Source organism: Erpetoichthys calabaricus, chromosome 3, assembly GCF_900747795.2.
Source record: "Erpetoichthys calabaricus chromosome 3, fErpCal1.3, whole genome shotgun sequence".
NCBI lineage: Eukaryota > Metazoa > Chordata > Cladistia > Polypteriformes > Polypteridae > Erpetoichthys > Erpetoichthys calabaricus.
Window position 1 is genome coordinate 268,040,568 of NC_041396.2, and position 26,171 is coordinate 268,066,738.

At 38.8% G+C, this 26,171-nt stretch overlaps 1 protein-coding gene across 1 annotated transcript in view; it reads right to left on the reverse strand.

Annotated features, from left to right (window-relative positions):
* zanl (zonadhesin, like) overlaps positions 1–26,171 on the reverse strand; it is a 124,011-nt gene that overhangs the window by 47,073 nt on the left and 50,767 nt on the right. Inside the window, exons 20-31 of the mRNA XM_051924772.1 lie at positions 20,693–20,809; positions 20,481–20,605; positions 20,245–20,390; positions 19,971–20,114; positions 15,557–15,664; positions 14,309–14,478; positions 9,808–10,004; positions 6,264–6,405; positions 5,440–5,687; positions 5,150–5,327; positions 3,955–4,063; positions 3,771–3,865 (exon numbers count right to left, since the gene is read on the reverse strand). Of these exons, the coding sequence (XP_051780732.1) occupies positions 3,771–3,865; positions 3,955–4,063; positions 5,150–5,327; positions 5,440–5,687; positions 6,264–6,405; positions 9,808–10,004; positions 14,309–14,478; positions 15,557–15,664; positions 19,971–20,114; positions 20,245–20,390; positions 20,481–20,605; positions 20,693–20,809 (1,779 nt within the window). The remainder of the gene's footprint in view (positions 1–3,770; positions 3,866–3,954; positions 4,064–5,149; positions 5,328–5,439; positions 5,688–6,263; positions 6,406–9,807; positions 10,005–14,308; positions 14,479–15,556; positions 15,665–19,970; positions 20,115–20,244; positions 20,391–20,480; positions 20,606–20,692; positions 20,810–26,171) is intronic.

Sequence of the window (26,171 nt, forward strand, 5' to 3'; positions counted from 1 at the left end):
TATTCACCCCTGGATTTCAGATCTCATTCAAAAAATATACATATGGCAAGGTAGATGAGTGATATATTTTGAGTTGCTACTTGTGGAGTTTTGTGCATTTTTATATAGTTTTGCCTCTCAAGACAGTTCTCCATTCTTTTTCTGATTGCTGTTTACAATACACCACACCTAAACCCAACACCAATGCTGTGATGAGTGGTCAATGTAATATCAGAATGGAATAAGAACATTTCCATTTTGATAGATTATACATTTTTGCTGGTGACTTCACCAAAGCCAAATGTTTAGGGAAATGTACCCTCAATATCCTCTTATTCCCCACCAGGTGTGCTAACAATCTGGATCACTGTTACAGCCCAATTAGATACTTAACAATCTTTACCAAACCCGTATCTCAGACAGTCAGACCACCTGTCAGTGGTGCTTGCAAACAGTACCTGAAGAGTGAGGAGCTGGTAAGATTCAATGTTCAACTAAAGAGGCATCGGTAAAGCTGTAGGATTACTTTGATTCTGTGAACTGGGACATGTTTAGAGATTCCTTGTCAGACTTGGATAAGTATGCAACCATTGTTATTGGATTCAACAAAATATATTTAGACACCTATGTGCCTACAAAACAATCTGCATATTTCCTAATAAGGAACTGTGACATCTGTAATTTACTGAAGCCTCGGACTAAGCTATTTCAGTTTTATGATATAAAAATGTGTAAGAAATTCAGGTGCAATATGGAAAACAATTAAAGCTGCTAAACATCAATACAAGGAGTGATGCCCAAGGGCACATACAGCCTCCCTAGCCCCGACACACACAGGCAGGACAGGTTTTAGTCCACACAGCACACGGTTTATTAACACTGCTGCCTTACAGAACACAACACAGTATCTATTGCTGCCAGTCCTTCCACCTCCACTCCTCCTCAAGAGCTTTGTCTTCCTCCTCCCAACTCTGGCCATTAAGTCTGGTGGTGACTAGCTTCTATTATAGGGAACCCAGAAGGAGTCCAGTTACCCAATGAGCTTCTTCTGGCAGCACTTCCAGGTGTGGCAGAAGTGTTGCCAAATAGGGCCCTGTAAAAGTCCAGGTGCCCCCTTGCGGTGGCCACGGGCCCCAGCAGGGTTGAGATTCCATGGGCTGCCCTCTTTCAGTTCGAGGGAGAAACAGTCTTGCAAATACTCTCTCCCCCGGTCCTTCCATACACAGGGCGTCCTGGTCGGGTAAGGGTTCCGGCCGTCACCCACAAGGGTTAAGAGGGAAACTGAATATAACCATGATGCACACAAAATGTAGCATGGTCTGCAAATCCTTATAGATTACAAAATAAATGCTAATTCAATCACATTGATCTTTTCTCTTCTAGATGAACTTAATGTATTTTTTTATGTTTTTATGGGATGAAAAAAGTGCTCCACATACAAGAGTCTGAATTACAATTTATCATCTTTCTCAGCTTCTGTAGAAAAATAGGTCAGCTTCCATTAAGTATCCAGTAAGGACATAATTTCAGGACAAGTTTTTAAAATATATACAGACCTATTCTACCACAGATGTAGGCTATCAGATCACAAAGGCAAAAGTAGAAAAAGGACCTGAAGATGAAATCATTATCTTAAGATAAGCAGGTGTCAAAGCCAGGAATCAAACTATTGTGTATCAAAGCCAAATATGTGAACAAATATCAAAGTCTTAGAGAACAAAACCAAAGATTTAGCCAAACCAGAAAAAAAGGTTTTAGAAATTATCCACAAATTTGGATGAGAAGTCAAATATGGCACTGGCATAAACATCGTTGTAACAATGATATCACAAGACATGACTTCTGAGGTGTGTCCTTAGCAACAGGCACTCACATCATTGCAACAAGTGCACAAAATGATGGTGCCCATAAGAAAAAGAATAAAGTGCTGCAGTGAATACAAAAAATAGCACATTACATTACAGCACATATGCCAGATTGGATCACTTACAGTTTGGCTATCTTCAAAATCTGTCTACAAAGCATACCATTTTCCTTTTACCTCACACCATCCTGGCAATGAACTGTTGTGGCAAAACACTGTTTATAGAGTACTCCTCAGCATTTATTCCTGTTGTACCATCAAAGCTGATTACAAAACTCCTCACTTTGGGACATAATGCTACTATTTCCAACTAGAATTTGGACTTATCTATGTAGCAGATCTCAGCATGTGTGGATTGGCATTTCCTCCAAACTGATGTTCAATATGGGGTCCCTACAGGGTAGTGTACTGACCTCCCACTGTACTCCTTTGTTCACCTATGACTGTGTAGCTAGACACAATTCTTACTCTAATATTACATTTACTGATGACTCCACCATCTCAGACCTTGTTACCAGCAAGGATGAGATGGCTTACATAGAAGCTATTTGCTCTCTGCCGCAGTGTTGACAAGACAGCAATTTCACCCTTCAGCAAAACCATGGAGTTGGTTATTGACTACAGAAACAGGGTACAGACCTCACTACTAGCTGACTTACATCACTGGGGATGTTGTGGAAAGGGTCAATAGCTTTACAATTCTTGGTGTCACCAGATGTTTGCTAAACACATCTCAGCTCTTATCTTGGAGGCTCCCGAAAAACTTCACTAGCTTAGAAGTCGGAAGAAAGTCTTGATGTCTTCATTTTTGCTCACTAACCTCTAGTGTATGTCCATCTTTACTGATTGCATAAAAAAACTGGTATGGCACTTGTTCCGCTACAAAGCGCAAAGCACTGTGGAGGCTAATGAAATCAGCAAAGATCTGACTGGCACACAACATTCTTCTATTTAACATACTGTATGCAATACACACTGCTTTAGAAAGGCAATATTACTAAAAACCTCAACCATCCTGCCTAGACCTTTTCTCCATTCATTCCACCAAACCTTATAGAACTCTTAGCCCTCACAACACTTGCTTTTATCCACAGGTTGGAAGGCTACTAAATAGTGATTCATACTGAAAAATTACTTGAGTTTTTTTTTTGTTGTGTTAACGTATTGCCTTGTGTTGATATTACATTACTATTACTAGTCTGTTACTAGCCCGTGGGATATAGGCTCTGAGGCTAGGGATCTGCACTGGCAATCGGAAGGTTGCCGGTTTGAATCCCGTAAATGCCAAAAGAGACTCTGCTCTGTTGGGCCCTTGAGCAAGGCCCTTAACCTGCAATTGCTGAGTGCTCTGAGTAGTGAGAAAAGTGCTATATAAATGCAAAGAATTATTATTATTATTATTTCAGTCTACCATATGCACTTGATGTAATGATTTATTTAACAAGTAAAGTAGCCAGAAAACTCAAAAGGATTAGGAGACAAAGCGTTTTAGGAATAATCAAAACCTAAGTCAGAGCAACAACCCAACAGGTCAAAACACCAAAAAGAGGAATTAGAAAAATCAAACATCTGAACCAAAATTTCAAGGTTAGAATTCACAGCAAAATGTCAAAAAACTCTAACTGGAGCCAAACCCTAAGGAACATTTTCATTTTTATTTTTATCTTAAAACTTGGATGACTAGAATGCTGTACCACAATGTTTAATACACTTCGAAAATGTCATGCATCACAAGTTCTGGATCATGTAATGCAAAATAAAGCAACAACAAAAATGGCCTCTGAAATGAAAACAGTCTCATCAAAATGATGTCCAAAGAGCAAACCATAGCAGTGAAAATAAACAAAAAAATAAACAAAAATTTAAATAATAGCACTTTATAATTAATTTCAATTTGAGTTTAATAATTTAAAAATTGGCTGTTCACCCTTAGGATCAGAGATCATTCCACAGCTTGTTGGCTTCTTTGCTTCATTTTCTAACTCCTGGTCACAAGGGCTTATTCCACCATCATGAGAACATCTAAATGGGAAAGAATTGACAATATGATTAGGATTTACATTGTTAATAAATTGCATAATAGTTTTTGCTGTAATGAGAGCAGTTCTCACTCTGTCCTGTTGTCGTAAGCCTGCCAGCTTTCTCCTAATTCATTGGTGTTTCCAGCAGGCAGACCGTCTGGTTTCAGATTGTCATCACTGGGGTTACCATTGTAATTACCTGATGATGAAAAAAAATAATAAAAAATTAAAATGCTTCATTACTTTATTATTTTGGTTTTAAGCATCACAGCTGAATCATTTCAAAGTACAGGATATTTATTCTTAACTATTATGAATCTTACAACAACATCTCGTAATGTACAACTTGTATAATTTAGGAACACAACCAGGGGCAGATACTGCATGCTATGAAACTAATGAAGTGACAGCTTCAGGGCCCCTAATCCCACAGTGGCCATAAAAGTGACTTTAGTCTGCATTGCTTAAAAATTTTGGGTGTCCACTGTATGAGAAGGGGCTTTTAAAAAATAATAATATTAATAACATAATGCATTTCAATACAAAATAGTTAAAATACAAATTAAAAGATCATTAAAGTATTATATAGGCTAGCCATAAATGAAAAAAACATTCAAAATAAGGATGTATTATTCTAAATATATTTAATATAAAATAATTATAAATAATTTAATACACTATTAACATTTACGACAGAAATTACAATTTTTATTAATATTATTTATTGTAGGCTAGCCATAACCAAATAAAAAAGCATATTTTGTTGTTTCCAGTCATTGTAAAGGACAACATTTTGGTAACTTTTAATTTACACAAATAATCTCATAAACCCTTAAAATATATTAAACATACTGCACACTACCATTACAATGAATAATAACAATTTTACCTACGTACAATTAAAACACAGTAAAAATTAAAAGGTAATAAAAATATCTTTTTGGTAGATTAAAATAGAAGATGACATGTTGTAACAGAAAAGGGGAGCCATTGAAAAGGCAATCACAATGCTAATATTTTTATTCACACCAGTGACTTTGACTTGTGTGATAATCCAGTACAGCAATTTTAAAAAATCAAAAATCGCAGATATAGTGGTTAAATGTTTTAAAGATGTGTGGTGATTTACCATGGAAGAACAAAACTGAAGGAGATAACAGTGGTTACCCAGACCTCATTGCTGGTTGAAAAGGGGTCCCCATAACAGTTCAAGCTTCATGGCCCCAAAAATATAAGTCCGCTACTGATCACAACTAGCAGATATAATGTATAAACTGAGACTCACCACATAGGCCACATAAATGTCCACTGTAGAATGAAGGTACGGAAACATCTGCATGATGATTTCCATCAAATCGAACCCATAAACCAAAGTCAGTCGTAACCATGACAAACGTTCCACTGAGCCGCACCATCAGCCAATCTCCAAAATGAACCGGTGGTGATACCTGGACCCCATTAACCTGCAAAAGAGAAATAACAATAGAGTCCGGGAAGGGGCCTCTAAATGGCTGACTGAGTCAGCTGAGGATTCTTGAAGGAAGTTTCAGGAAGATTTAATTTATTACTTCTCACCATGATTTCCCTCCCTTTGCCAAGGATTACTTGTTGCCCATAAACATTCACACGAACAGCCCTGACATAAGATACATGTTGATTGTTGCCACGTCGCTCGTTTTCAGTCTCCACAGAAAAGTATGGGATAAATGATGAGGCCTGACATGGCTGAGAAAGGATGTAGGAACAGGAGCCTTGAAAATGATGAGTTGCCCTGTCATAGGTGGTGTAATGTGGATCTCCAGAGGCTGAGCAGGTCTGCCTGTCTATAAAAGAATTTTTTAAGCCATCAAAAACATGGACAATATATAAATACAAATATGGCACTTAATCTTGGGACTCTTTGTATATACTAAATACTACAGGGCTTGGTGGAATAATGGTTAACGATACTGCCTCGCAGCACCAGGAAACTGGGTAGAATTCATAGTCTATGTCTTTGTGGAATGCACATTTCCCCCATGTTTCAATTGTTTTTTCTGGATAATTCCATTTTACCATGACCTCCAGATGAAAATAGCCATTTAAAAAAAAAAAAAAAAAAAGATGTATTCATGGACAATGAATAAGCTTTGAAATGACTGCATCTCATAGCAGGCAAGGAAATAACCGGGAACCATAATTCAAAACCTGAAAGGAAAGGGTGTCTGGTCTATTTTACACATTTTGTCAGCACTATGGAACTCAGACAGACAAACCAGAATGGAGAAGTGGAAGGATGGAAGAAATCTGTGCAGTAAGTTAATTGAAATATCTGAATTGGAGCCTGTTAATAAGTTTGCAGTATTTTCTTATATTTTAGCTCCTGTTGAATGCTTACAGTTTTTAAAGATATTTCTTACCTGAGGTATAGCATCCATACATTCCATCCAGTAACTCGCATTTTTCCATGGCAGTACAACTTGTACTCTCACAATGAATAATGTTCTGGCCCAGACAGGTGCAACGCTTCATGCAGCCTGGTAAGTACCAACTTTCATTAGCCTAAATAAAATAAAAATATTTAACAGTGAATGTTATGTGGCACATTATCTCATTTTGGCAGCCATAATGGTGCTCCTTCTTGAAAATGACTACTTTAAAATAATAAAAAATTTAAATGTTGTAGAAAGTATTGTACAGGATCAGTCAAAATTATGTTAACACTAATGGTACTGCTGTGTATATACTTATATACAATTTTTGTGGACTATGTGCCACATATGGTACATGTGTTGAACATGATGGCGAACAGGTTGAGACATTCCTGTAAATCATCTTACATAAATGAAGTATGTTTTGTGAATAAATTATTTCCACCATTCGAATGTTCATATAATTTTGACTCACTCTGTATTATGATTTAACAATTAGAATAGAAATTTAACTATCCCTGTTTTCAAACTGGAGCCAAACCCTAAGGGAAAATGGTAAAAATTATACATTTTTTAAAACTGTAAAAAATTTTACAGTCATTTTATTAGCACACATAAAATAACAGAAGAAAAAATATTTTTTCTTTTAGATATTGTCACTCTATTTATAAAGTTCCTTAAATCTTTTAGGTTAAGAATAACAAGAATGGCTGCCTACAGCCAGTTTTGGCATTCGGCCCCAGCTGTCATCTTCCTGCCATCTATTGCTACATTTTCAAAATGATCATTTTCTCTCTTTGCATTTCTTATTTACCCCAAACATCTCCCGGATACCTGATAGCATGGACTACTCTCTTTTTACTTAACACTTGAACAGGATAAAAGGGTTAGAAAGCGGAATCATTGATGGATGGATGGACAGATGGAAGAAAGAAAAGCACAGAGGTTCAGGAAACTGAGAAAACACTCAGTTTTATCCTTTTGGTTTTAACTTTTGATTGGGAAGTATTTATTTATTTCTTATTGATTTTAACCTCCACAAACATTGTTTTTGTGAAGTGTTATTTATTTATTCAATGAAGATTACACTACACTTTATTTATTGCTGAACACTGTTTTGTGATTAAAAGGAAGGAACACTTGATACACCAATCTCGCTTGTTTGTATCCATCTCTATGACTACTGATGAACTTTAATCAAGTAATGCCAACTGTGGACAACTGACGGGTAACCTGGCCATCACAAGAGGTGGGACGAAGGGGTGTTTGGCAGTGGTAACTTTCCATGTGGTGAAAATGCGTTAATTTGCACAGTGGTGCGTTTTAGTGTGTCTTCAAGTAGACAATGTGTATTATGTCATATTTTTTAAAAACATACTGAATTCCTCTGCAATGATGGGTATGAAAAGCATATATAGAATTGATTGTACTGGTGTGGAATGAATTACAAAGTGGCACAAAGACACAATTCTAGAATTGCTGCCTCATAATAAGAAGATGTCCTGGGTGCTACCTGCATGGAGTCTGCATATTCCACGTGGGTTTATTTCAAGTGTTCTGGTTTCCTCCAACAGTCTAAAGATGTACAGGGTAGTTAAACTGGTGTGTGTGTGTGTGTGTGTGTGTGTGTGTGTGTGGGTGTGCTTGTGTGTGTGTGTGTGTTTTCTTCCTGTAATGGTCTGCTGCCCTATCCAGGTGTTGATTCTGCCTTGTGCCCATTGTTTCCTGGGATAGGTTGTGGATGCCCCGTGATTGTGCCCTGGTAACCAGCTGATTAAAGCAGATGTTTCAGATTTCATGCTTTATGTAGTTGTAGAAAAGAACACAGGTAAACATGGAAGTGTGAGCAAGGCCTTAGGAAGCAAAATGACTGTTTCATATTTTGCAGTTTCAAAATTACGTATAAAACTAATTTTAATGTCAGTTTTGCAAAACTGTACACAAATAGAAACTTTTTTGTTTCGTTCTTCATCATGATGCCTTAAACCTCTGTCTGGAGTCACTGTTCCTTCAGGGTTTGAATTCAGATTTTATCATCTTAGTGGAGTTTAAAAAGTTAACACTTATCCATCTGAGCTAAAATAACAATTTTTAAGTGACTTTTGACAGCAGCTTCAATCAATATACTTTGTTTTATATAATGCCTTCCTATAGTGTACAACAACTCGATCTACTGTACAATTACAATTACTATTAAAAGATTGCTTAGTTGCATTTTTGGACCACTGTGCCATTCACTTGAGTTATGTTACTTACAGTATATTGTACATGTTAGAGATTAAAACATAGCACTGGCTTTTCTGCCAGCTGCACCTTCAATTATTATTCTATTGCAAATGTTATTTTTTTTCTTCTTCTCTAATCTTTACCTAAAGAATAAAAGAATATTATTATAACAGGATTAGATTGGTTTGTTGTTAAAATGTAACATCACCATGCATGCTACATCTGAATTATCTTCCTCCCATATAATGTTAAGTATTTGAGAGTGTATTGTGCTAGTAATGGCACAAGACAGAAAACAACCCTGGAAGCAGAGTAGATGGCGCACTTCGGCCAGGACTCAGCAAGAACATTTGAAGCATAGCAGGTATGTACATTGTGATGGATGGCCAGGAGCGCAACCCGGGTGGGGCACTAGATGGAGACTTCCCTGCAGCATAGCGGTGCCCTGGATTCCCGCAGAGCACCCAGAGATCTGGAGTTTGGCTTTACAGCCCTGGTGGGTACCATGGGTGCCACCAGGAGACGCTGCAGGGAGACCAGGGAGTTTTTACTGTCTGCATAGCCCGGAAGTACTCCAAAGTCACAGGGACGGAAGCCCCAAAGTACTTCCGGGCTGAAGAAAAAACAAGTTTCCCATCTGACCAGGAAGTGCTGGCAAGTCACGTGGACAGAAGGACAGAAACACTTCTGGGTCGAGGACTATATAAAGGACTGTTGGGAACCCAGCAAGCGAATCTGAGTCAGGAGGAGTAGGACAGAGCTTGCTGGGAGGTGTGGAGGAGAGAATATTGTGATTGATTGTAGTATTATTGATTTATTGGCTGTTTATTGTGGTGTAGGTGCTTTGGGCACTATAACAAAAAGGAAGAAGATAATTAACTTCTTAGTGTTTTAACCTGCATCTGTCTGTTGAGTAAAAAAGGGGCAACAATGCCACCTAGTGTCCATTCTCTTACAATATTTTTTTACATAAAGTTTGCCTCAACTGAAAAGTTGGGTGAAGTGACTGTTTTATCTGAATACATAAGCATTTTGAATCATTTACTTGAAAATAACAAAACCTTTCATTCATATGCATACACACACACACACACACACGCACACACACGCACACACACACACATTGATGTATATGGAGCTGGATCGCAAATACACATATTTCAGCTTGAATGTGTGTTTCTGCTTATATTATCTGCTTATATCAGATATTCATCAATGTAACAACAGCTATAGCCCTGTGTTGAATCTCATTGCCTGTGGGCAGTCAGGCTAACCCTGCAAATTTGAAACCAGAATGAGTACTCACAGAATGATAACTTCCATTTTCATCCATGCAGCCACAGTGAGACAGATGCACACACTGACTGTCACTCAGAATGAATCCAGGGTCACACTCACACCCTTCAATGCACCCTGAAGAACAGAGGGGAGAAGTTGTCCCGCAAGACTGGGGGCACAAGCTGGCACACAGAGAATAGTGACTGTTTGGTGGGCAGGGCAAAGCTGTGAAGAAACAAAAGATATTAAGTGTCAGTCAGTCTGCTAAGCTATATACTGGTATGAATTTTTAACTTTTCATCAGAAGCAGCTGTCAAAGTCACATTCATGAAGCCAGTTCAGAATGGGAAGAATAACGTTATTGACATGTACGTGGAGTCAGTCAGAGCATGGAAGGAGATGACTGACTTACAGCTGCTAGTTACATTTCTTAAATGCAGTTGTCATTTACAGAAGTACGTGATTAGTTTCATTGCTCATATCCTCGCAATGTACCAATAAGAAGGACCCTTGGAGTCACGATTCTGCTACACTACATTATGCTGATTCTCTCATCAATACTTGTCCCTGTGCTAAAGTAGCAGCAGGGACTGGGTCAGAGATCAAGAGGTTTTAATTACAATGCTTTCTAAGAATGCTAAAGGTAAATGCTAACTGTTAACAAGAACAGACGTCATTCAATATAATCAATATAATATCAAAAAGTAAAAATCAACTCTCAAACACCTCCACCCCATATTATAACATTTGAGACTCCTTCCCCCATCAACTGATGGGTGTATTCCTGTAAAAATTTAAATGGAGGCTTTAAATACAAGGCACTTGTTTGTATTGCTCATAACCCTTACAAAAATATATGTAAAATATATATTTTTAAAAATATGTTGCTACAGATATATTTTACAGTATGTACAAATATACTTCATATCTTGCATTATACTCTAATATATTTTTAAAATATGTAAAATACTGCCATTTATGTATATTGCAATATATTTTTCGAAATATAAAAAATACATATTTCTCAATATATTTCAAAATTAGTAGGAATAATACACTGTATGACACATTTTTAGTTAAAAAGCTAAAATTTGGTTGGATTGTACATCTTAGGCCAGTAGGTATCCGGTAAGAAAGGACATTTAGATATATTAATATTATGGAGTAAACATACCAATAGAAAAACTAAATACCCAAAATATGAAAAAAATGTGATTGAAATTTGGTGATGTTATAGAAAAAAGAAAATTAGATGACACATTTTTTTCTTTTTCCAATATTTTTTTTTTTCAGATCCAAGACAAGGAAGTCAGATGCTGTAAATTTTAACTGAGGGGTCCTCCACAAGCTACTCCACTGTAACATACAGACTTTGAAAGAGGACGCCCATCCTGCCCTCTGAAATGTTTTACGTTGACATGCACGTCTGCTTACTTTGAATGGGGATGTCCCACGCACACACACCCCAGTAAAAAGTAAAAACATTCAATTAATTAAACCATCAACGAAAGCCATGTCAATAGGGAAAAGCAGGAATTGATTGGCAGAATTGTTTTACTCATGTGCAGATGTATATACTGTAGCATGTTTAGGATTTAGTAGCCCCAGTGACTGAATAATAATACTCTTATTATTTCACTGATGACTTATTTAAGACACAATTGGTTACATTTCCTTTTTTGTTGTTGCCAGTTTGGAGCACAGGTAGGTGAAGTGACTTGCTCATGGTCATACAGTATGAGTAGTAGGATTTCAACTCACAATCTCAGGGTTTGTAGTCCAAAGCTTTAACCACTACAACACACTGCCTGCCAATAATATTAGCTTTTGGTAAAAAAAAAAACAAAAAAACAAATATTGTATACATAAAAGTACTTAGTTGCAGTACTTCTGATACGGCCAACTGACGTATGGCACTAAAATGGATGCCTACTGTCTTATGAAATTTTCCAGGTGAAGTCGGGTGACACAGCTAGTATACTACTCAAGTATACTATACATTTTAAAGACATGAACATTGGACTGCAAATATCATCCAATATGTTTCTCCTAGTTATTTTTATTTTGAGATTTCCTACGTTAAATCACCACTATGACAGCAAGTAAGTAATAAAGGTGTAACCTGCAATATTCTGACCTCGTTGTATCACTTGCTTTGTAAAATATAATTATCAATCCATTATCCCAGGGGTCTCCAACCCCCGGTCCGCAGCCCACTACCGGTCCGCAGCCATCTGACAGCCGGGCCGCGAGAGAACTGCCGGCAACGGCGACTCACTCAGACTTTTCAGAACGCTTGGCGGGTGGGGCTTTGCAGCGGTGCAGAGAGAGGAGAGAGACCGAGGTGAGAGAGTATTACAACAAAGTATTTTTATGGTCCCGACAGTTTCCCCTTATGACATGAGTCTATAGAAGTCACGTCACTACGAAGTACATTCAACAGATGCTTTCATTACAACGAAGTGACCTTGAAATGCTTGAACGAATCATCCACAGAGCAGTTAGATCTGTGGTCGCAGCTCAGATGTGCACGTTTGCACAACGATCCCCAAACAGAAACATTGTAAAAAAATCTCTTTCTTTGAACTTTCCTCGTACTGTTTTTTTTGTTTTTTTTGCTGTTTTTGTTGTCTGTGGTTTTCAGTGATTCCTTTTGCTTATTGCTTGTCAACATTTGAAAAACATCCATTGGAATTTAACTCATTGTCACCCTCCTATAGAAACGGCAGACACGAAAAAAAGATTGCAGTGTTAATGTTTGTGATGTGCAGTCTGTTGGAATGGCAAATGTAAAGCATATGTCTTTGTTATATGCAAAAAAAGAAGAAAAATCTCAGATTGCAAACGTATGCGAACTGCTTAATAACTTTAATAATAATGGAAATGTTATTTAAATTGTGAATAAAACTGCCCCTCCCCCAACTACCCCCCAAACCGGTCCGTGGAAAAATTTGCATCTAATAAAGTGGTCCTTGCTGTCAAAAAGGTTGGGGACCACTGCGAGTTGATTATCCAACCCTGTATCCTAACTACAGGGTCATGGGGGTCTGCTGGAGCCAATCCCAGCCAACACAGAGTGCAAGGCAGGAAACAAACCCTGGCAGGGCACCAGCCCACCGCAGAGCATGCACACACACACACACCCACACACCAAATACACACCAGGGACAATTTAGTATCGCCAGTGCACCTAACCTGCATGTCTTTGGACTGTGGGAGGAAACCTACGCAGACACGGGGAGAACATGCAAACTCCACACAGGGAAGACCCGGGAAGCGAACCCATGTCTCCTAATTGCGAGGCAGCAGAGCTACCCACTGCGCCACCGTGCCACCCAAATATAATTATAAGAAGGTGATTTCAGTTTAAACTGTATCTAAAAGCTTTGTAATTTTTCATCATTTGTGATTTTCATTCTGATTGCAGCCTGTTGCTCTTGCATTTTGATATGCTACACAAAAATCTACAGTTTTCCACTAATAGAAAACTGGTGAACAGGTGCTGTAGCATATTCTTGATCCATTTATAGTTCAAATTGTTTTATATTGTGTGGCGGACGGCCGGGATGCCCCTTTGACACTGGATCCGGGGAAGCAACCATGGGATGCAAACTATGTCCTCCAGAACGCTTGGTGGCAACCCCCCTGGGTTACACTGGGGCCACAGTTGTGGAACACCGGAGCTCATCCCTGTTGGGCTCTGTGGCCACCGCCGGGGGAGCTGTACGGCTTCCTGAACCTGTGTGGGCTGTAATGCAGCCACACCCGGAAGTGCAGCCTGAATTAGGTTAATCATCACCTGAAGCACTTCCGGGTGGGCTATTAAAGAAACCGGCAGACACCACTCCGAGAGCCAGAGTCAGGAGGAAGACAACGCTTGTTGGGAGGAGTGGTGGCGAAGGAAGACTTGCTATTTTTGTTGGTGCTTTGCTTGTGTGTGCTTCTGGGACTGTGTTGTGCCTGTGGGTACGAGGAAGGTGTAACCCACAGATGAAGAAAATAAATCTTTTTGTTTATTTTTCACGTGCCTCCATTGTCAGTCTGTGTTGGGTCAGGCGCCTAAAGAGCGCCTTGTTACAATTGTTAATATTGAAGAGATAAACATTTTAGCTGCAATTTTTTTTACCATTTTTCTTGAAATGTCAGATCATCCTTAAACAGTCAATGTTTCAGCATGGAATACACTGCAGCACCCAAATGCTGATACATCTACCTAACTGAACAACATCTAGGGAGTTACAGGGAGTTTAAAATAAACTGAATCCATTGTGATGCTTGTGTTTCAGGTTAAAAGAAATATGGAGTTGGGTACACAGTATACTGTATGTCTTATATACAATATATAAGAAATATGCTTGTTACAATATATTAAGGGAAACGAACATTTCATTATATTTCAGAGATAATCTATATATGCATATTATTTTTTTAGTAAAATATATTTTACACTATATTGAAAAATACGGTATGTCCACATATATTTTTGTAAGGGAAGAGTTTGAGAGAAAAGCAAAGCTGTATTAACTCACGGCAAAAAGTGGGGCCTCTCCAGTTGTGTACAGCAGCTCCAGCTGTCAGACAGGCATCAGTGTACGCCTGCAATTGATCACATAGCGTTTGTTGCAGTCCCTCGTAGCGGCACATATCATAAATGCAGTTCTGGAAGTAAGGATCAGGCTTCACTACTGCCAAACAGTCCCTGTGGCATTGAAAATACTTGTGTTATTGTAACATATCAAACCAGCCATTATTCAATGTGCTGAACGACAACATATAGTACCACCTGCTTGATTCCAACTGTGAATCTGTATAAACAGATAACCTAGATTAGTCAAGAGAGGCTCTGATCATCTGGAGACATTTCTGAAAATGATTTAAGTTATTTAGCAGCATGTCCTCATAAAGAAGGAAAAGTTGGCTTCTCAAGATCAATAGCCAATCACTGAGATACTAGCATGGTATGCAACAAACCTTGAATGTAGAAGGAGCACAAGACACTGATCCTACCTACAAGCATTATAACGTTGCTATTTCCTCCTTCACAGCCTGTTTCTGTTTTACTGGAGTTAAACAGAGCAGATACTGTATGAGCAATGAATTTTATTCTAAAGCCTAGCTTATTAAAAAGGATAATCGTAAAGGAAGGCCAGACAGCCAAAACACGTAAATGTGTGGTGTGGTGGCAGCAACACTAGATTATAAACCACAGAAATGAGAGTTCGGTCCGGTCCATTGGGTTGGTGCAGAACTATGATTGAATCACTTAGCCTGCCAATGCTTCAGGTGAAAAATATAGAAAATTATAGACTATGGTCTTGTGAATTGGATGTTATGGTAAATAAATTTAAATGTAAATAACTGAATCCATATAAGCTTGAGGTATTTTTACAACTATACAGCTAACCAAGTTCTTTAAATTAACAAAATTAATAAAATCAAAATCAAGGCTAATTATTCCTCTACCCTTGTAAACTGACTCTTAACATGCATCATCTAACATCTGTTCATTGCTGAAGTTGAATACATGATAAGAAGGCAGTGTGGGTAAATGTCTACTAAGCTCTTGCAAACATCATTGTTGTTGATTTAATTGTCTTCTTCTGGTCTACTTTGTTTAATATGCCAGAATCTTAATTCATTCAACCAGAGTGGGATATTGTTTAGGCAGGCACTATAAAAATAAAGACCTCTACAGTAGACTGACTCAAAAGTGATTGTTTTTAATTTTAAAGTAATATGGGGTTGTGGACTTCAATTGAATTGACTTTAGCACATACCTGAATGGCCCATTTGCATCTAGGATTTTCCCACAATGATCAGGATCTGCTACCATGTTGTATAACTGCTCATCACAAGGAGGGTCTACTTCGTTGTCAGGCTGGCATCTGGAAACACAACAGCAAGGAATCAAATCTATGCTTCAGCAGTGTACTTTATTATATAAATCAAAATTCTGAATTGATGAAAAAAAAGATTTGCATTGGAAATTGTAATAGAATGTTATAATAGAGATCTGAGTATTCAGTAGTAGAAAAATGAAGGTGAAGCTGTGCCCAAGTAAGGACCACACCAATAGACACTGCTATAAAAGTATAAACTGATAGGGAAATTTGGCCAATCCCTACATGGTTTGAGACTATGTAAAGCATTAACATGTAAAGATCCTAGTCATCCAAAACGTGATGTACTGTAATTAGAATTTGACAGACCATAAAAATATTTTTAAAAATTTACATTCCATCCACATTAAATTAAATTAAATCCAATTTTAAAAATGACCTCCAGCAATGAGATACTGTATGTCAAGTATACAGAATAAGTCACATAAAAGGTCAGTGTGTGTCCTGCGGTGGGTTGGCACCCTGCCCGGGATTGGTTCCCTGCCTTGCGCCCTGTGTTGGCTGGGATTGGCTCCAGCAGACCCCCGTGACCCTGTGTTTGGATTCAGCGGGTTGGATAATGGATGGATGGATGGATAACACTATTAAAATTTTCATTCCACTGTTAAGTAGACAAACATATTAATAATAATAAAGCCTTGTAGGCACTGTCCCCCGCCCCCTCCAGCCCTATGGGCCTCAGTGTAAATATCCCACCCACACTGCCTATTGGTATACAGCTGTATGTCACCCAGACCACTTATTCCACTTCAGGGCCAGGCCGACACCCATCCAAGTACAAAAAAATGACAATTGTTCGATGATAACATTGAAATGTTATAGTTTATAGAATGCACCACTGTTGTAATGTACAACTTGATTACGGAGAGATAAATGAGGGTCAAGTGGTGCATACACCCTCCTCCTCCCTGAGCAGCACTTCTAGTGGATTCCCACAAAGTGTTTGTCCCTCTTACTCCCGTCGTCTTGAAAGACTTCTGTTACTCCAGCTCAAGTGTGAATTTTATCACAAATGGGTCACTTGCTTACTCATTATTTGCCGTAGACAAAAAATGAATGAGACCTTTTTTTGATTTTATTAAAAGCAAGTAACATTCCACACAATCAAGTCAAACTTAACAAGACTAAATTTAATTCAGCCACCACCCAAGAGAAAGAGAAGAAGGCAGAGAGCCAGCGTAAAACTTTAACAGTAGAAAAGAGGGAAGAGGGAAACCTTATCCCAAATATATATACTTATTCTAAAATTTTATTGATTGGATCCTGCCAGGTTTTTAAAAAGTTTTGAACAGATCCTCTATGTGATTTTTTCCAATTTCAAATAGTATATAACATCAGTTACGCACTGACTTAAAAGAGGTGGACTAGGATTCTTCCAGTTGAGCAAGATAAGTCTATCTGCTCATAGTGAAGTAAAGGCAATTACAGTTTGTTTGTCCTTCTCCACTTTAAGCCCATCTGGAAGTACACCAAACACAGCTGTTAATGGATTAGGAGAGATTGTGACACCAAGGCTGTCTGAAAGGCATTTAAAGATTTTGGTCCAGAGTGATGTTAATATGGTGCAGGCACAAAACATGTAGCCCATTGAGGCTGGAGCTCGACTGCAACATTCACAGGTTGGATATTGCCCTGAAATCATTTTGGACAATTTTGAACAAAGATAGATGTGCTCGATAATAGATTTTAAGTTGAATAATTGTGTGCTTTGCGTATATAGAGCTAGAGTGAATTCTGTGCATGGCTGCCTTCCACTGTTTTTCTGAAATGCTGAGTAAGAGATCCTTTTCCCACTGTACTCTGGGATCTTTGAAAGGAAGGGACTTTAAAATGTTTTTATATATTATAGAAATGCTATCTGAGTCTTCAAGACTAGTCAATGTTTCTTCTGGAATAGTAATAGGTGGGAGATGAGGAAAATTAGGTAGATTTCATTTAGCAAAGTTTCTAATTTGGAAATAGTGGAAACATTATGTTGATGGGAAGCGAAATTTGGAGTGTAATTGCTTGTAGGATGCAAAGACACTATATATATACAATACTCTAAATGAAATAATCCCATACATTTTCCAAACATTAAAAAACGTGTAAGTTTGAGAGGGTGGAAAAAGGTGGTTATTGTGTAGAGGTGCCACAGATAAAAGCTTCTCTATCTTGAAGTGGTTCATTGGTGCCATAATCTCAGTGAATGAAGGACAATTAGGTTGTTAGTATTTTGATGATAACTTGCATTTACAAGGGTACAAATCAAGAAATATAAAGAAGTATTGCAAGATTTTATTTCAATTTTGGACAACGCTTGTGTGTGTTCATCTGTTTGTGTCAATTTCCAGGATTTTATAGCTTGTATGTTTCCCACTCAGTAATAAAGTTGAAAGTTAGATAGAGCCATGCCACCTTCTGCTTTAGGTCGAATATGACCCTTTTTCTCATCAAAAAATGAGCATTCATAAGAGTAGGAATGGATATTTGATACAATCAACTATTAAAGAGTTATTGAGAGGCAAACGTAAAACTTTTGTTCTTTCTCAATATGCTTAAATGTTTCAAAATTCTGAATAATTATTGTGGTAAACATAAACACCTGAAATTGGTGTTGAAATTTGTAAAATCATGTCAGTTTCATGTTCTGTTGGTGAGGTTGTCTCAGTTTTTTATTTATTGATTGATTGATTGATTGATTGATTGATTGATTGATTGATTGATTTTGCATGAAATTAATGTAATATTGGACAAAAGTCTTTATATACTTCTCTGATAGACATGGTATCGCTCCTGATCCTTTAACAGCAGTATCTGTTGCACTCCCAGATCTTAGTGTGTAGAGGTTAAACAACTCTAATATCCTGTACCATAATTCTAACACGCAGACTTATTGTGATCAGCTAGAAGGATCCCAACCCATCTTTTACAACTAAGTGGGCAAAAGAAGACCTATATTAACTCAGTTTAGAAAAAATCGAATTCCCTCTCAGTGGACATGTCCAAACCTTTTTTAAAACACGGTAAGAATGTATTAATATTATTTTAGCATGCTGGACCTGCAATTGACTCTCTAATGTTATTATTTGCTCTATTATATTTAAAAAGTTTTTTTTTTTGGCTTGTGTCTCCACTGTGTTGGGCCCTTGAGCAAGGCCATTAACCTACAATTGCTCCATCATGGGTATGACGTCAACCTGCTTCGAGCCTTGCAAGCAGGTTCATTTTTATTCTTCAAAATGTCACTCTGGTAAATAACTGCTAAATATATATAATATCTGTTATTGTTTTAGCACTGTTATTATATGTACAAGTTTATTTTTCACCATTGTAGACTTCATAAGAATTTAAATTTTATAGATTGAAAGAAATTCCATGCTGCTATCACTTAAATTGTGTAATGTTTTTATGCCATTTATTGTGCCATAATTCTTTTGCCTTTTTGAAACCTGGTTTGATGATATACAGTACTACAGTCGGCTGAGGTATTAATCTATTCACCCCTGGATTCCAGATCTCATTCAAAAAATATACATATGGCAAGGTAGATGAGTGATATATTTTGAGTTGCTACTTGTGGAGTTTTGTGCATTTTTATATAGTTTTGCCTCTCAAGACAGTTCTCCATTCTTTTTCTGATTGCTGTTTACAATACAAAAGTGTTGAACATAAGCACTGGAATGAAGCAGTGCTCAGTGACAGTGCATTTCAAAAACAGACATAATTACACCTTAACAATGCAAGGCAGACTGAATGCAAGCAACTGGTGAGGTGCACAAGGATATGCCTGGTAATGTGGTAGTTATGATTGTCTTTGGAGTTATAACATGGATTTTTAGCTTTACATAAAAGCTACAAGTACTGTATATTTACCAGCTTTCCTTGTATTTCTGTGTAGTAATTTAATTTGTTGCAAAGAAAGTAATGATTGTTATAAGGGTGGCATTGTGATGCAGTGGGTAGCGGTGACATGTTACAAATACAGTGTCCTGAACCTGTTAAGATGGACTTTGCAAGTTTCCTCTTCTTAGTGTGCACTTTCCTCCCATATTCTTACAGAAATGCAAGTTAAGTTAGTTACCAGTTTTAAAACTGCCTCATGTAGTGATGCTGTACATATGCAGCTGGCACCCTGTAAATCTGACTTGGAATAGCTGGAATTGAGAATGTTATGTGGTACATTTTAAAGTGGATCCTAAAAATGTACCCATTCTGCCTTCCTTTCATACTACAAATATACCCATTCTGCCATCCAGAAAGTTTTCAGGTAACAAAAACGTCTGAGGTTATAAAGGTTCTTTAGACTCACACTTTGTCCTCATCCTCTTGAGTCTGCCAGCTGTTTCCAAATTCATCTGAGTTGTTAGCCATTTCACCATTAGGTTTAATAAAGTCATCCTTGGGGTCTCCATTATAATTTCCACAAAGGCCACACATCTGATCATAATAGGAGCTAGGAGAAGGAAGGAAAAACGGTTATTCACTTTGAGTAGCAAGAGACTCCATGGTTTAGTTTACACATGATTTAAAAGGAAGACATAAAAGAATGTGTGAAGTTATGCACAAGCACACACACAGAGTACCTGGGCACTATGATCTCAGCAAAGTGGCTTCCATCCCAACGAACTGATAAGCCAAAAATGGCTCGGACAATCACATATTGACCAGCCTGAGCAATGGAGAGTGCACGGGAGGGTGAATATGGAAGCTGGACTCTTACATCATTGACCTGTGTAGGTAATATAGATTAATATCAAATTACAGATTACTGTTAGGAATGGCTGACACTATGATGTCAACGTATAATCTGGAACCTCACCAGTGTGCGCCGGCCTTTCATCAGAGTGATGGTAATTCCATTTACTGTAATGTAGAGCTTACGCAAGTAGGAGACGCCCATCATTCCTCTTTCCTCATTCTTGCCTTCAATGGAAAACCAGGGACCTAAGTAGAAAAATAAATATTTTGAAGGGAAAAGAAAAAAAGCTTAATTTCCTAATGGCACAGACATGAGTAAGGAGCATTACTTACCAGTGTTGTTTTTGCAAGACCTTGCAAGAGTATAAGTGCACGTTCCCATGAAGCTAAGCATTCTTTGATCAAAACTCATATAGTGGGGGTCTCCAGACACATAGCATGGTGCTGAACCTATGGAACACAGAAATGGAAGTAACAGCAAAATAGTGATTAACGTGCAAGTTGAAGCATCAGCTTGATTGCTACTCTCTACTAATGTTTTGGTGAATAATATTTTTTAAACAACTGTAAACAGTTTTCTCATAGACACTTGAAGATCTTTTAGTCTTGATTTTATGTTGTTTAAGAAATAGTGGTTGAACTGAAAAATGTGCTCTCTGTGTTAAATGTCCTGTTCCTTTATATGAGGATTGAACAAACAGAGTTTGAAGAGAATGGCCTCCATGCACTAATAGCACTGACCAATTCTTTGATTTTAAAGCAATATGTACAATAACATTTGTCAAAACCCACTGAATCCAATTAAGGATTGCAGGATCCAGAGCTCATCCTGGTTGCAGTAACACAAATACAGTAACCATTCTCAGATAGGCAACCAGCCCTTTCATCACAGGATCAACCCACATGCACATCCACTCTAATTGCACATCCTCTCATACATGTAAAATTTACAGTTCTTGTTAAGCTAATCAGTGTGTCTTTGTGGATGTGGTAGAAAAATTGGAACATGTGGAGGTAAACCCTAAATGGCATGGGATTTGAACCTAGAACACTGGATCCATGAAGCAGCAGTGCTAACCAATCAGTATATGTGCCACCTAAAACAGTATCTCATACTACATATTATATATACAGTATACAGTTTATACTATATATATGAACAGTTTATACTATATATTCATCTATCAGTCATTCCTTGAACCACAATTATCCTGGATACAGGCACAGAGAGCTGGAACCTATCAAATGGCAGTGGGCTCAAAGTAGAAATCAATTCTAAACTGAACCCCAGTTCTTTGTAAGTATGTACCTAAATACAAAGGGCCAGTTTTAAATCACCAATCATACCATATGCATGTCTTTCAGGCTGTGGGACAAAAGTGGAGTTCTTAGAGAAAACTCATGAACCACACTGAGAATGTACAACATTTCACACACCACCTGGGATCTGATGTGTCATCCAATCTCTGTGAGACACCAATGCTACAGTATTAGTTAAGTGGCAATTCTAAAAATCTGATGCATCCTGCTCTTTACTTTCACTACAGAAAGCTTTGATTTTACCAGTAAAATATTGCATATCATTATGTAGCAAAAATACAAAATCATATCTGTAGAGCAAAACCTTCTGGAGTACTTAGGCAAAATCAATAGGCTTTTAGAATTTTACAAGGCTAGTAATCAGGCCAAGTTTCATTCAGTTTGGTTATGAGTTATCTTGTCTATGGACTCACATCCTGTCACTAAGCTCTGCAGGCATTTTTTCCAACCTAATGATTTGAATTTTGCTCTGATACACATTCTCAGCTGTGGGACCGTCTATGGACAGGTGTGTGCCTATTCTAATCATGTCCAGTCAAATGAAATGACCACAAGTGGACTCTTGACACGGTGTAGAACCATCTTAATGCTGATCAATAGAATGGGATCCACCTGAACCATGTTTCAAGTGTAATAGCAAAGGCCCTGAATACTTGTGTCAATGGGATATGTCAGGTTTTTATTTTTAATAAATATCCAAAAATTTCCAAAATTCCATTTTTGTTTTGTCATTCTGGGTATTGAGTGTTGCTTGATGTGGGAAAAAAATTATTTAAATTATTTTAGCACAAGGCTGCAAAATAGCAGAATGTGGAAAAATTGAAGGGATCTGAATACTTTCTGAATATATAGTAACAGTATCATGATATGAAATTAAAAATATGTCTGAAGCAAAATCTGATTTATTAGCAACTTTAGTCAAAACTTCTAAAGGACTTCAATTGCAGTTTCTTCTGGGGATAAAGAACAAGGTAGTTCAACACTTCAAAAGTTTGTCATTATCACGCTAGGGTGGGTGAGGTAAAATAAACAGTTAAATAATTAACTTTTACAACATAATTAATGAGAAGTTAAGCAAAATAACACCTTTTATTGGCTAACTAGAAATGTTACAATATGCATCTAGTTAGCCAATAAACGATGTCATTTTGCTTAACTTCTCACTATATTCATAATGGCTAACACGATACAACACCCTAGTACTACAATATAATTAAAAATATTTTACAATGAAACAGGTCTTTCTTTCACATGTCAAGGCAGTAGCCAGGCTTCAAGTGTCTTGCTTAATTCAACTATATATGATCTGGTACATTTTCAAGATTAAGCACAAAGGCATATCATAAAACAGATGATATAGATTGTCCTTGTTCAATGGCTTTTAAATATCACAAATCTTTAATGAAGAGGACTTTAAAACATGAAGCACAGTTGATCCCAATGTTCACAACTTAAATAGTACTCCCTGTACTGTACATTGTTTGGAGATTCCAATCTTTATATATTTTCAAGACCAAAAGTGTCACATACATACAATACAGTTGCTCTCAACTGAATTACCAGGCCCTTTTGGTTTTGGACAAAAGGACTTCTGAGCACTACTGCTTACTTAACTTGTGCTTTTTAACTGGTCAGTTATCTTCTCTAACCACTAATTGCTAATGTAAAACAAAAGGCCTCATTGCCACAGTGTAAGTGATCATTCATCCAATTCGCACTCATTCCAACTTCATTCTATATTTCAAAGCTGCAAATGGTAATAAAAACAGCAGCTTTTGCAATTTTGAAATAATTATTTCTCAGTTTTCATCTATCAGTTATGGGGTAAAGAGCATTACTATATTTATGTTTGTTCTGAGTTCTGATTTACATAGTAATTAATTTAAGTTTCCAATTACAATACGTGATACTGTATGTGTATCATACTAACCCTTGGTTCAACGTTTATTAATATTTTCTCTTGAACCTCTATAAATTTGTTAAGGAAGTCAAATGTTCAAGGCAGTCAAAGGTTTGAATATATTAGTTTGTCCTTTACCTACGTAAATAAAGAATCTAATTTTCCAATTCCAATGCTTAGAAGGGGGCATTTTTTGTTACTTCACTGTTTAATGAGACTGAAGTGAAAGCAAATTTTCACCTGGTTAAATGCAACAGCTCAGTTTCACCTGAAATGTTACCTTGTTACCTCCTGCCCAGGTTAGTCATCCGGCTTGAACCTGGTGCTGCCGTTGTAGGCTCAGATCCCCAGGAATCTTGTATTGAAATTGATGGATTTGGCGGATTTGTGAATTAATGCATTATTACTTTTAGATTTTTGTCACAATCCAATACATGAAAATATGAAGGTGAGCAAATAACAGCTACTCTAATTTTCCCACATCCCTAGAACATTTTCCAATGTTGAATGGTTCCATGCATGTGTCCTGTCCAGGCCAGGTTTGATTGTTGCAATATATTTTATACTGTCAGAAATGGGACTCTGGAGGCAGCTGATAGGTACCGGCAGGCCAAGCGGAATGCGGCTTTGGTGGTTGCTGAGGCAAAAACTCGGGCGTGGGAGGAGTTTGGGGTGGCCATGGAGAACGACTTTCGGATGGCTTCGAGGAGATTCTGGTCCACCGTCCGGCGTCTCAGGAGGGGAAGCAGTGCAGTGTCAACACCTGTATATGGTGGTGATGGTGCACTGCTGACCTCCACTCGGGACGTTGTGGGTTGGTGGGGGGAGTACTTCGAAGACTTTCTCAATCCCACTAACATGCCTTCCAATGAGGAAGCAGAGCCTGGGGACTCAGAGGTGGGCTCCCCCATCTCTGGGACTGAGGTCACCGAGGTGGTCAAAAAAGTTTTTGGTGGCAGGGCCCCGGGGGTGGATGAGATATGCCTGGAGTTCCTCAAGGCTCTGGATGTTGTAGGACTGTCTTGGTTGACACGTCTCTGCAACATCACATGGACATCAGGGACAGTGCCTCTGGATTGGCAGACCGGGGTGGTGGTCCCCCTCTTTAAGAAAGGGGACCGGAGGGTGTGTTCCAACTACAGAGGGATCACACTCCTCAGCCTCCCTGGAAAAGTCTATTCGGGGGTCCTGGAGAGGAGGGTCCGTTGGATAGTCGAGCCTCGGATTCAGGAGGAACAGTGTGGTTTTCGTCCTGGTCGCGGAACAGTGGACCAGCTCTGCACCCTTAGCAGGGTCCTGGAGGGTGCATGGGAGTTTGCCCAACCAGTCTACATGTGTTTTGTGGACTTGGAAAAGGCATTCGACCGTGTCCCTCGGGGAATCCTGTGGGGGGTACTCCGAGAGTATGGGGTACCAGACCCCCTGATAAGGGCTGTTCGGTCCCTGAACGATTGGTGCCAGAGCTTGGTCCGCATTGCCGGCAGTAAGTCGAACCCATTTCCAGTGAGAGTTGGACTCCGCCAGGGCTGCCCTTTTTCACCGATTCTGCTCATAACTTTTATGGACAGAATTTCTAGGCACAGCCAGGGCGTTGAGGGGGTCCGGTTTGGTGGACTCAGGATTGGGTCACTGCTTTTTGCAGATGATGTTGTCCTGTTTGCTTCATCAGGCCGTGATCTTCAGCTCTCTCTGGATCGGTTCGCAGCCGAGTGTGAAGCGGCTGGGATGGGAATCAGCACCTCTAAATCCGAGACCATGGTCCTCAGCCAGAAAAGGGTGGAGTACCCTCTCAGGGTTGGTAGCGAGATCCTGCCCCAAGTGGAGGAGTTCAAGTATCTCGGGGTCTTCTTCACGAGTGAGGGAAGAATGGAGCGTCAGATCGACAGGCGGATCGGTGCGGCATCCGCAGTAATGCGGGCTCTGCATCGGTCTGTCGTGGTGAAAAAGGCGGCGAAGCTCTTAATTTACCAGTCAATCTATGTTCCTACCCTCACCTATGGTCATGAGCTATGGGTAGTGACCGAAAGAACGAGATCGCGAATACAAGCGGCTGAAATGAGTTTCTTCCGCAGGATGTCTGGGCTTTCCCTTAAAGATAGGGTGGGAAGCTCAGTCATCCGGGAGGGGCTCAGAGTAGAGCCGCTGCTCCTCTGCATCGAGAGGAGTCAGATGAGGTGGCACAGGCATCTGATCAGGATGCCTCCTGGACGCCTCCCTGGTGAGGTGTTCCGGGCATGTCTAACCGGGAGGGGGCCCCGGGGAAGACCCAGGACACGCTGGAGGGACTATGTCTCTCGGCTGGCCTGGGAACACCTTGGGATTCTCCCGGAAGAGCTAGAAGAAGTGGCCGGGGAGAGGGAAGTCTGGGCATCTCTGCTCAAGCTGCTGCCCCTGTGACCCAACCTCGGATAAGCAGAAGAGGATGGATGGATGGATTGATGTCAGAAAAGGTGTTGGCTTCCTGTCACCCTGTAGTGAACAAAGAGGGTTCAGAAAATGGTTTCTCATTTTCATAAGGTATATAAGTTTTATAAGTGAATATAATATTTTTAATGTTGAATGTGCTCAGTGCACAGTTGACTAAAGACTGTA